General features: G+C 38.9%; 1 protein-coding gene across 3 annotated transcripts; it reads right to left on the reverse strand.

The window, feature by feature from the left end:
- Positions 1–77: 77 nt before the first annotated feature.
- On the reverse strand, positions 78–11,093 carry LOC127831041 (transcription intermediary factor 1-alpha-like). Of its 3 annotated transcripts, none has more exons than XM_052356026.1 (2): positions 10,798–11,093; positions 78–3,063 (listed from the first exon to the last, which is right to left on the reverse strand). In XM_052356026.1, exon 2 carries the CDS (start codon positions 2,718–2,720, stop codon positions 507–509), a length of 2,214 nt encoding a protein of 737 aa, XP_052211986.1. In that variant the 5' UTR covers positions 2,721–3,063; positions 10,798–11,093; the 3' UTR covers positions 78–506. The 3 variants fall into 3 exon arrangements, with proteins under 3 accessions (XP_052211986.1, XP_052211988.1, XP_052211987.1); XM_052356028.1 differs by lacking the exon at positions 10,798–11,093 and adding an exon at positions 9,968–10,012; XM_052356027.1 differs by lacking the exon at positions 10,798–11,093 and adding an exon at positions 5,217–5,337.
- Between the last annotated feature and the right edge of the window lie 2,208 nt (positions 11,094–13,301).

Here is a 13,301-nt window from a genome sequence, read left to right on the forward strand (position 1 = left end):
CATATGCCGCACTAAATAATTTATAAACACCTTAAACGGTTTTATGTTTGATTAAAAAGATTTTTCTTCTAGAATAATAATTGTTATCTACTATTTATTAACATACCTACATAATACATGTACCGGTACATGCAGACCTAAACATTTGATAGATTGGCTCGTTGAAACAGATCCTGTACATGAGTATTGGGACAAATACGTAAGAACATGATGCCAAATATTGATATTAATGACCTTACTTGTGTTATAAATGTGATATATACAATACTTGTTGTAATAGCAACTCTGACAACGGCGATGATTATAATGATAACGTGCTTAATATGAAAATTACCAAGTACTGACCGGTCCATCAAGCGAGACACCAGAGAACAAGTAAGTAAGGCCGAATGGCTATATACGAGTTAATATACACAATAATAAAAACATTTCGAACATGTACATGTAGGAATACTGAATTGACAATCACTCCAAGATATGAAGTATCTCTCGGTTTAAAGTTTAAATTACAAGTATTTTAAAGTGATCAACACACACTCAAATTTGTCGAAGACGCACAATCTGCCGTCCGGCAGAACTGCCAACTTGTCGATTTTATGAAGTAGTTCCGGTTTTGTAAGTAACTCTTTCCGGTTTGCGGAGCGTGTTACTTGGTATAGCACATCTTGACATCCGCTTGCTTGAAAATGTACAAGCACATTTCCGAATCGATCGAATCGCGCCTCGCGAAATTCGCATCTCATCTGCGAAAGCGATTCCGACGAAAACGTAAATCTCCGAACACGTTCGGCCGTCTCCGTAATGGTCTCGCAGAAAATGTTACCCTCGAGGTCCTTACACATGGCAATGATCTCATTGTCCGGGGATTCCATAATTTTCAGCACGCTGATATCGTGCTCAGCGTGGTTCGTTGCGCACGCTACGCATTGGTTATTATATAAATGGAGTTGCTTTTGCGTGAAAGATCTTACCACAATCAGACTCCGGCTGGTGACTTCAAAGTCAAAGCATGGACCCTCTGGGATGGGGATCTTGCGCAGTTCTCCGACGACGAACTGGCCCTTCACTAGCACCGCGACGTAAATGCCCTCTGTGTCTTTTTTCGTTAAGGACCTCAGTTTCGCTTGACTTATAATGGACGAGGCATAGTGACCGGGATACACAGCGAGAATAATGGTGTCTTTGGCGCCGATTGCCAAACGGACTATGGTTCCATCCGGGAGCTTTTCGAACGTTTTCTTATACTCGTGTTCGCCGTCGACGTCAAACGAGTCCACTTCCGCTATTAGAAATGGACTCGATACGGACCGCATAGAGATGCGTTTCGACGCGCGGGACATGTTTTCGCTCTCCTCGTCCATCCTAAGCCACACTGTGACCGTCTGGCCGGTCACCTTGCATGTCTTGTAAGTTTCCAGATTCCACTTGGAATCCACGAATTTCGTGAAGATCTGTGATCTCTTCAGGGAAAAGTCATTAGACATCACTGCGCGCATTTTCTTCTGAAGTTCGGACGCGTCCATCAGTCCAGGGCCTGTTGGTACGACGCTATCGAACGGTGCGGACTTCCGGCTGGTCCACGGCGATAAGGTCTGTGAGACCGTTAACGTGCCTAGCTCAGCGGACAAAACCGTTGTCAGCCTCTCATTCATGGAAAAATTTAGACCCATTTTGTATCCTTGACCAAACCTGCTTAATTTCGCCTCTTGTAGCTCCTTCCAGCGTTTGTCGATTTTTTCCTTGTACATGGTGTTTTCCGCATCCGTACCGTAGAATACCAAGTTGTCGGTCAAGTCCTGCAGCGCCTGTGCTCGCGTTCCTTTGGCATTCATTTCCGCCGTGCACAAGTTTAGTCTGGACTCCACATCTTCCGCGTGCGAATGCAGTTCGTCAAGAAGTCGTTTCTTTTCCTTTAATATGTGATTGATTAATAAATCAACTTGTTCGTTTATGCGCATCACAGTCGAGTCGACGTTCTTATCGTATTCGGCGCCAATTCGCTCGATATCGTGGAGCGCTTCTTTCGTTTCGTTAATGTAATCGTTAACTCGCGTATGAATATCAGAGATGAACGTTTTCGCAGGAGCGGCTGCGTCTATCATATCAATCACCTCGTGTTTCTGATGTTTTTCGTCCTTACACTTATAGCACGCGCAACATTGGCAAGTAACGCAGTGAAACAGCACTGATTCGGTCTGGTGCACCGGGCACGCGGTGTCCCTGCGCGGCAAAGCGTCGCGCAGAATGGAGTCCTGTTTCCGGTGTATAGGAATCACCTTATTTACACCATTGTGTACATGATTACTTGCACAGTCCTCGCACATAGGCACTTTGCAGCCTACACATTTCACAGTGGCGGGAAGTTTGTTCTCGTCGCTGCAGAATTTACACGAGCCACGTGACAACGTGTTTCCATTGTCCAAAGCGTTTACCTCGCGCACTAAATCCTGATACAACACGTGCGTCGGCAAGGCACTGACGCCAGTTTCCGGCAGGCGGATCACGTGACGACACAGTGGGCACGTGACGTCATTGACAGATGGGCACTCCAGCACGTACTCGTTCAAACAAGCGGAGCAGAACACGTGACCGCAATCGACTTCCTTCGGGTCGGTTAATCGATCGTTGCAGAAGAAGCACTCGATGGACCGCAAAAGACCTTCCGTTGGCGGGATCTCACCTTCGATCTCGTGAGACCCATTCGAGATTTGGCGCTCCATATTTTATCATTCGAAATGAGCTCCAAACGGATCAAATTCTGCCGGTTTCAGAAAAGCCTGTTTCATTTCTTGATACCCGGTATGTTTAATCTTTATTTCCTTATGTACGTTTTTGGTGAATTGTAAAACCAATACACATGCATTAGCGACAAAATCGTTGCTGGCTACCTCTACTTAAAAGCGAGCACTTTGAGAACTTCATAAGGCGTTAAGAAAACTTGAAGGGTGTGAGATATTTTTTGTGCATTCTCTTATCATCGAGGGTAAACGAAGAATTTCCCTGTGCTCGGTGGTTGGTTTCGGTGAGCTCGCAGTTGTTGGACAGACGTGATGATCGATATTCCTTAAACGATAAGAAATATAATACAAATGTTGGCAGTAAAACATACACGTTTGGCAAATACATACTGAACTCCGATAAGAGCACTACAGGCGATGTTATAGATAATATTCAATATATACAATGATTAACTGTGCCAAATCTATTATGTTCCGGGTCCCCGACCACTCCTACCCTAAATCTCGTGTGTGAGTCGCGTTCTGAGAAAACTGAGCATAATAAATGTGCGTTAAGTAAAATGTCGTCCCAGATTAGCCTGTGCAGTCCACACAGGCTAATCAGGGATGACACTCTTCGCCTAAACTTTATTTTCGGTTAGGAGGGACTTCCTTGAAACTAAAATACATAAAAAAGCGGAAAGTGTCGTCCCTGATTAGCCAGTGCGGATTGCACAGGCTTATCAGGGACGACACTTTACGCACATGCATTATGCCCAGTTTTCTCAGAACGCGACTCTGTGTGTGCGTGCGCCTGCGTATATTTCGAAGTGTCTGGGGTCCATCCGCGCCTGAGGCTGCATTAAGCGCGTAACCGGAGTGTGCCCCAGTGCTCTTACAGGCCTTTTCCGCCCTATGCCACGGGTCCCATTCCAAATGCAAATCTGATTGTTTTTTTTCCCCAATTGAAAAAAAAATCCCAAATACCCCCCCCCCCCCCCACCCAAAAAAAAAATAAAATAAAATAAAATAGTTTTTTAAACCTTTAAATATTTAAGTTAACCTGATCCAGATAAAAAAAAACGAAATCCGGCGTTTCGCGCGATTTTTTTCACCTGAACAAAGGCCAGGCCTTTTCCCCCAAATCAGATATTAAAAAAAGCTGCACTTATCACACATGTTCGTAATATTTTGTAAAAATTTAATAATATGTTAGCAAAATAGTCGTTATTTACCAGTTAACGGTTTCTTTGAAATATAAGAAACACTATTTACATGCAGGGACCTATTTGTTTGTATAGGTCCCTGTTACATGCGATTATTTTTCCCAATTGAGCCAGTTTTGCGAATATTTTTTTTCCCAAAATGGGTTTTTTTCACTACGCGAAATACCTTAAATTCCAGTGTGGCGTTTTCCCAAAAAGGAGCGGAAAAGGCCTGTCTTACGTAATAAGCTTAATACTAGACTCGTAAAATTTACGACGAAATCTGAGTAAAAGCTTCAATGTCCGATTTTTTTTGTACTGAAACATATTTTTGTGGCCTTTTGTTGCTGTTGTGGTGGTGGTGGGGGCGGGTTAACTTGATTATATACGCAGAACAAAAGTTATCGCGTACATTAACTATGGTAGAAAAAGATTGTGAAGATTGCCGTCTTTGAATATCATGATTAAAGAGGAATTAAATGAAGAAAAAAAGGAAACAAGTTTCCCGACCTTCATATCCTGCTGTTTTGGCAATACATACTGGCTATATATTGGCCAAACCTGCTACAACAATTGCATTTAACTCTATAGATTCCGATAGAGTTCGAACTGTCTGGGAACTACTTACACACAATATTGTAACAGGAGACAAGAATGTAAAATGTAACTGTTCATGTCAAATAAAGTACGAATATTCTAAATGTCCATAAAAGTGAAATACACTTTTAACGAAACATATATTGCGTGGTTATTTGTATATATATCTTTGGGTCAAATAGGTTTTCTTCTAATGAATCATTTAAGAATAACACTTTAATATCATTATTTGTACTTTTGTAAAAAAAGATAACCATGTAAGGACAAATATCGTGAGAACGAAGAAACGCAGAATTCGCAGTCACATGTCGTTACAATCAAGATAATGATATTCGTTTTGCATAACTCAAATCGTTTAAAAAAAGTGCAATCCTGAGTACAGAATTAAATAAAGTTGAAGGATTATTAACCCATTTATGCCTAGTGGACTCTCCTATCCTTCTAAATTGGATCAGTTTTATTTCCAAAATTAGGGATTTCTAGTATATGTATTTCTATATTTAGAACCTTTAAGCAAACAGCGCAGAACCAGATGAGACACCGCATCATGCGGCATCTCATCTGGGTCTACGCTGTTTGCCAAGGCCTTTTTCTAGACGCTAGGCATAAATGGGTTAAAAAAAAATTAAAGAATTACTAAACGTATGTAGATATTTCAAGTACAAAGATACACGATTAATTGCACTACATTCAATACCTTCTATACAATGAGTTTACTTCCGTTTGTTAACAAGTGTCGCCCATACACGAATATAATTGCCAAATGAAACGATCAGCGTAAACACAGTGCTTACATAGGCGTGTATGCAGTATGTATGTACACTGCTTCTTAGTCATATGAGCGACATACGAGTCGTGTTCTGAGAAAACTATGCATAAATGCATGTGCGTGAAGTGTCGTCCCAGATTAGCGTGTGACGTAACGCGCTGTTGTTTGGTGCATGTAAAATTCGACGGATTGTTTACAACAACCTTCATACGTTACACACGTTCTTTAAAGGGGCCCTTTAACGTTTTGGTAAATTGCCAATTTTCATACGTTACACATTTTCTTTAAAGGGGCCATTTCACGTTTTGGTATATTGCCAAATTTAAAAAAAATCTGTTTCAGATTCGCACATTTTCGTTTTAGTTATGATATTTGTGCGAAAATAATAATACTGAACATTACCATGCTCTAAAATATCAATTATATGCATCTTTTGACGATTTGAAAACCTGAAAATTATAAAGCGTTGCAACGCGAAACGATTGAATAATTTGGTAAGTTCTATTGTTGTCGTTATATTTTGTGAAACTACGAGGATTACTTATATAAAGTATATAATTCGTCCACTCATAGTATGAGCACGGATGGCCGAGTGGTTACTTTTTTCTATTTTTATTTGTATTCTTGTTTTTCTTACTAGAGATTTTTAGGTCCAAAGTTTCAATTTATCAATGTAAAGCATTTAATGACAAACTGCAATACATTCCAAAATTCTGTGAAAAGGTCCCTTTAAGGGACTTGCTCATAGATTGTTTAAGTAATTAAATGATTTCACTAACTGTAGTAGCTACTGTTTGGAATAGTTTTAAATAATTATAGTATCAATGAAAATCATATTAAACAATAAATATCATGGGGTTCAAACCCGGGACCTCTCGTAGCAAAAGCAAATTGCGTAACCACTACACCACGCCGGTTTTAAAGGGACCTTTTCACAGATTTTGGGATGTATAACGCTTTATAATTTTCAGGTTTTAAAATTTTCAAAATATACATATAATGGATATTTTAGAGCATGGTAATTGTTCGCTATTACTGTTTTCTCACAAATAGGATAACAACAACGAAAATTTGCGAATCTAAAACTTTTTTTAAAATGTTGTCAATTAGCAGTTCGCACAGGCTAATCAGGGACGACTCTTTCCGCCTAAATTGGATTTTTGCTATGAAGAGACTTCATTTTAACGAAAAAAGTCATAAAAGCGAAAGTGTCGTCCCTGATTAGCCTGTGCGGACTGCACACGGTAATCTTGGACGACACTTTACGCACATGCATTAAGCCCCGTTGTCTCAGAACGCGACTCATTTGTATTACTAACATGGCTTTTAAGGTACACGCAAGCTCCAATGTCTCATAGGCCCAATAATAAGGCGTTTGAGTTTGCTTCCATTAGTCTCGTGTTCGAATAACGGTAAAGGCAATGCATTCATTTTATTGATTTATTATTATTAATTAAAACATGAAACAGTTATTTGAAAATGCAGTAAATACGAGATATGTGAACAATTCCCTTTAAGCTGTATACATAGAGAATAACAGGTTACTGTCCCATCGTTTTGTAATATATCAGGCGAGGCTTAGAATAATATTCTTGCCGAGCCGTTATTTTATTCGTGCCGAGCCTGATATATTACACAACGATGGGACAGTAACCTGTTTTTCTGTTTATCATACCACATTTTCCTAAATAACTGCAAAACAATCCATTTCTTTATATTTAATATGTACGGATCCCCGCTGATTTTGCTGATCCGGCTTTAACACGTTGACATAGTTTTACACGTTGACACGTTTTACACGTTGTAGAAACGGCGTTCGAAAAGACAACACGAAAAATCGCTTATTTTAAACATCGTATAGAGAAAAAAAGTTGTTTGAACTACGAATGGTAAAAGTACAACCGCTTTAATTATAAACGTCTTGAATTGGAGATCAGGAATGGACCGCAGCGACAAATTTAATCTAAGAACACACTTCACCGAATAATTTGGTGACGCCATTTTGGAGATGTGTATTGAAATTGACATTTTGATGATGATGTCAATAATAACATAAGCGTGTTAAATCGTTTGTTTAAATAGTTGAGGATAAGCATACAGTTATCATTTGTCTTGACTTTCTGTGCAAAATTTGCGAGTGCAAAGACTATATCGATATTTAAGATTTATTGCCACATTGATGACGTCATTTAACTTATGCAGTGCGGGCTGTTGTGATTTTTTAAAAATAAACGTTTTTGTGATTTATGACTTTAAACTAGAATAAAATATGTACGTTCTTGGTATCAAATCGTTTGTTTTGTTGAACCTGATTCATGTTGATAGAAATTGTTGACTTTATTGAAAATCCCACGTAACTCCAAACATTGACTGATACAAGAACTTCCTGTTGACCATGATATAAAAAAATATATCAGGCAACGTTATATCAGGCAGATATCAATGCGGTGGTATGATAAGTAGTATTATGAAGGCATTGTTTTATGCAAGCTAGCATCACAGACTGTACTAATGGGTCACGATCTGCGGGGCGTATAGTATCGCAACATCCTGGTTAAAACAAGACTTTTCCTAGTACTTAAACAAATGATTCAGGAATTATAGACTTATATATTCAATACGATGCTCGCAGTGCACGATAAAAAGTCAGTACCACTTACACAAGGATACAATTCAAAAACATCTTAAAAGTGCTCTTCAAAGAAACGTTTAAAAAAACGCCTTCTTAGTGCTCTTGAATGCTTATTTCTGATACCCCGGCGACGTTGTTTGATAATGGACCATGGCAGACGAGTCATGAAAAATATTAATTAAAAGGAAGCACGAACTTCGCAATATAAGAATTTAAAATAATTGCGCTTACAGCATCTTTGAAAAGAATTTGAAAATGTCAAATGAAAACATGTTGTGGTGCCCAGTTCTGATGATGCCTAGAATTAGTGTGTTTCAACCTACCCAACCGAATACATGTTTGTGTGTGCAGAGCTTTGACTGTTAACTTTATTCTATCCTATTCGCTAAATTAACTTCACACATAAGCCGTGCTCAGTGAAAAAGGGGTTTAATGCATGTGCGTAGTGTCCGCACATGTTAATCAAGGACGACACGTTCTGCCTAAAAATAGATTTTTGCTAAGAAGAGACTTTTTTTAAACAGAAAATATCATAAAAGCGGACAGAGTCGTCCCTGATTAGCCTGTGCGGATTGCACAGGCTAATCTGGGACGACACTGTACGCACATGCATTACGCACAGTTTTCTCAGAACGCGACTCAAATTAACTTCACACATAAACACTTGACGTTGAATACTGAATTTGTCGATTTCTGACAAGAATCTCATTATTCAGACGAGAAATAACTTGTGTATGGAAAAAAATATAAGCGTTAACATTCTTATTTTATAATAGTGGCGTCCTTTGTTCGGTTTACAAAGTTTGTTCCATGAATGCACGCATACTTGTTATCAAAATTTACTTTGCAACTATATAAAGATATATTTACGCACGAAAACCTACAACGGACATTAGATGCCATATCAACTCATAGCACAACTGCTTCCATTAAAACAAAAAAGAAGTACGTGTTTTGCAAAAATGGTGATAATGTTGCCCGTTTGTTTGAAATGTATAAAATACATAATGGAGTACATGTACTCGGTATATTGTTCTATAGTGTGATTAGCATTCCAATAAGCTTACGTTTGATTCCACATCTTCAACGTTCCCAAGATATTCTAAATGGAGCACATGGAACGTTATCAGTAAACGATCGACGATAAAACCGTATAAATAATCGAAGCCATGCCCGGGGACACCAGACAAGACGGCCTTGATTTTAATGGCATGTACATAAATTGCGCAAATAAAGGAAGTTACAAACATATAATTACCGCTCCGATAAGATCACGGAGTATTATTGTCAATGAGAGAACGTAACACAAAAATAAAATTTAAAGACACTATGTGAAATTACATACCAAGGAATTCAAAATTTTGGTTACAATTTATTGGTTTCATCCCAGCTCTATAGTCTGAACAATTCGCTTTCGAGTTCGTAATGATTAATTTAACCCATTTATGCCTAGCGTCTATAAAAAAAGGCATTGGCAAACAGCGTAGACCCAGATAATCTGTTTGCTTAAAGGAATTTCTGTAAGAAATATTCTAAATATAAAAATAGATATACTAGACATCCCTAATTTTGGAAATAAATTGATCCAATTTAGAAGGATGGGAGAGTCCACTGTGCATATATTGATTAAATGTGTGTATTTCATGTCGGGTAGCGGGTGCAGCGGTGTCACGTGGTTAGCAATAGCAATCAGCTGAAGTACATGTTGCTCACAACGGAATCTAAATACTGCGTTATAGGGTCACAGCCTTTTTTCGGGGACAAAAAAACACAATTTTCTTTGAGGAATGAAAAATACTGAGGTAGATTGGAAATTTAGAGAAAAATGCATGCTTTTAAAGAAATTTATGTAGTGAAAAGGGCCTTTTTGGTCAAGTGGAAGAAAAAGAGGCCCCTGGAGAAGAAGTTTTTTTTGGCCCTGGCTTAATACAACAAATAGTAAACAACAACCAGTTTCCATTAGGCTACTGTACCATCTACAAACCACCTAAAATAAAACTATAACACTGTTATCTTGTACCCAATTGCAATATGATATGCTACTCACAAAGTCTTAAATGTAGAAAATCTGTTTCACAGAGTCTGCCACCATACGCAACCCATCACAGGCAATCGGCATTAGTTACTACCCCTCCCCCTCCCCCAAGATTCTACCCCCTCTCAGAAATCTCAAAATTGTACATTTGTTCTACAAAATTTCAAGACAAAAAAATTGGCTTACTTTTCTTGGATTGTTATTTTGTATAAAAAAGTACAATTTAATTTTGAGTGTTTTTTTCGGGGGGGGGGGGGATAGAAGAGCCGGGGGGCAGTAACTAATGCCGAGTGAATGTGCAATCCTTGATCCTCGTTCTGAGAAAGCGTGGCTTAATGCATGTGCGTAATTTTTTGTCATTGATTAGCATGTGCAGTCTGCACAGGCTAACCAGGGGCGAATCTCTCCACTTTTAAGATACGTTTAGTTGAAATGATGTCTCTTTTAAACGAAAATCCGGGTGAAGCGGAAAGTGTCGTTCCACACAGCATAATCTGGGAAGACCCTTAAAAATGAAATAAGTCCGATTTTCCCAGAACGAGGATAATTTACTCAGTTAAACGATACTCAACTGTTCAAGTGGCTTTTTATGACATGTTAAATATCTAACGTTTATAGAAAGCAATGCGCGACTACCGTTAAACCTAGTCAACAAGAACATATATATAAAGCTAGATATCTATCAGTATAAACATGTCAGAACGAAAATTATCCTAATTAATAAGTAAATCACGTTTCCTGGTTGCGTTAAGTTTACTATGTGTGCATATGTTAATGGGCAAATGAAAATTAAATGATCCGTAAAACATTGAAGCAAAAAAGCAAATATAAGCAATACAAACCTGTGTAATGGTATATCCAACCACAAAACTTTAATTCACAATCAGAACCAACTAATTGTCAATTGACTACGCTGTCCAATCCACACAGCTGTGTTTACATGATCTATTAACATCACTGTACACGCGTGACATTGTCACAATAAATAGATGGCTGTCAAATATATAAGATCACAGCTATCGTTTGGGCGTTTCTAATATTAGTAAACACAATGGGCAACATAAACTACAGGCATAAACACTAATTTCACTAAGTGCTTAGTTGGTAAAGCGTAGGTTAAACAACACTATACACGTTATTCATATGAAGTTTATCATTTAAACACGGTTGCTTTCGTGTTTTTGATTTAAGCGCAGAGGGCATATATGATATTATTATAGTTATGATGATAAACGCTGTTTAAAAACCTCCTTATAACGTGTTACCCAGTCAGGTAAATTATCATCAACGATAGCAATTTACTCCGGGCCCTCCCTTTTCCAAAGAAGACACTATATTGAGTTGCTATAAAAGCTCGCTCATGTAGCGAGGAAGTGTTCCTTATACTCCACCCTTCTACAATTACCTGATCCATTTTATTTATTTATTTATTTATTTTTTACGCAATTCCTTCTCTCAACTGTGGGACGTCGTACAGACAAACAAACATATGTGGTTTATTTACGTTGGGCGCTATTGCAACACAGCTAGAAAGCTTCCCGACAACATTGTAGATTGAATCCGAGCCTTCCCTGCTCCAAAGCAGACACTACCGCGTCCCCCCCCCCCCGGGGTGGGGGGGGGGGGGTAACTTCCCAAATTTTAGGGTAGGGATGTCCCGATGAGACTTCCGAAATGTGACCCATTTTTATACCGGAACTCTGATAAAGTAGACCCATTTTGATACAAGATTTTTTAAAGCATACCCATTTGTATACGATACCATTGAGAAAGTGGACCCATTTCAATAAAAGAAGTTTGATAAACTGGACCCATTTAAATACTAGAATTTGATAAAGTAGACACATTTCATACTAGAATTTTAATCTCTTTCATATCAATACAGTATACTTATTATATTGAAATTGCTATTATATCTTTCCCGCTACTGAAATTTACTTTTTGATAACCATTTATATACAAGAATGACATTTATCATACCCATTTTGATACTGATACTTTCAAATATATATGCAATATGCGGCAAGGCAATTTCAGTGCCCCTTATAGTTTACAAACCACAAAATCAACCCTAATCGCCAACTTTCTGCTGCATGATCTTCCTCTCTAAGTACATTTTACTGCGGACAGTCTCAGTCGCTAAATTGAGGTACTTTCAAATCAGCAATGTTGGAATTCAACTTAATTATAAGCCCCGTATAAAACGTAGCACTCACTTCGTTTTAAGTCTGATGAAATTCAGGACTCTGGGACTCTGGTACACGTGACCTCATTGATGTATTTTAAATGTATGATAAATTGTGAAAACCATGGATCTGACATGAATCTTCAGCAAGCACGCCATTTGTAAGTTGAACGATATTGTGCAAGTACGCGTAGCAATACTTTGCTAATGGTTAGCGGACCTAATGTGCGTCTTAAGCAGTCACGTCATTTGTACGTTGAGCGATATTTTGCAACTGTAGCGTTGCTCTGACGTGACACTTCAGCAGTCACTGCATGTGCAAGTTTGGCGGTATTGTGCAACTGCAGCGTGGATCTGACGTGAGACTTCAGCAGTCACTTCATGTGCAAGTTCGGCGATAGTGTTTTACTGCATAATGAATCTGACTTTAGACTTCAGCTAGCACGTCATCTGTAAGTTGTGCGATATTGTTCTACTGCAGCATGGATCTGACTTGAAACTTCAGCAAGCACATCATCTGTAAGTTGAGCGATATTGTGCTACTGCAGCATGGATCTGACGTGAGACTTCAGCAAGCACGTCATCTATAATTTGGGCGATATTTTGCTACTCAATCAAGGATCTGACTCGAGACTTCAAAAAACACGTCATCTGTAGGTTTGGCGAGATTGTGCGACTGCATTATGGATCTGACTTTAGTCTTCATAAAGCACGTCATGTGCAAGTTGAGCGATATTGTGCTTCTGCATCATGGGTCTGACACGAGACTTCAACTAGCACGTCATCTGTTTTGCCCGCAGAACGGCCGAATTTAGGGCCGCATTTAGGGCCGCAGAGGCCGCAGAATAGTGATGTCCACAATTCAGCTTGCACGTCATTTGTAAGTTAAGCAATATTGTGCTGCTACATCATGGATCTGACTTGAGACTTCAGCAAGTACGTCATCTTTAAGATGGGCGATATTGTTCTACGGCATCATGGATCTGACTTGACACTTCAGCTAACACGTCATTTGTTAGTTGCGCGATATTGTGCTTCTGCATCATGGATCTGAATAGAGACTTCAGCTAGCACGTCATCTGTAAGTTGCGCGATATTCTGCGACTACATCATGGATCTGAGCTGAGACTTAAGCTAGCACGTCATCTGTAAGTTGCGCGA

Source organism: Dreissena polymorpha, chromosome 5 (genome assembly GCF_020536995.1).
Source record: "Dreissena polymorpha isolate Duluth1 chromosome 5, UMN_Dpol_1.0, whole genome shotgun sequence".
NCBI classification, from domain to species: domain Eukaryota; kingdom Metazoa; phylum Mollusca; class Bivalvia; order Myida; family Dreissenidae; genus Dreissena; species Dreissena polymorpha.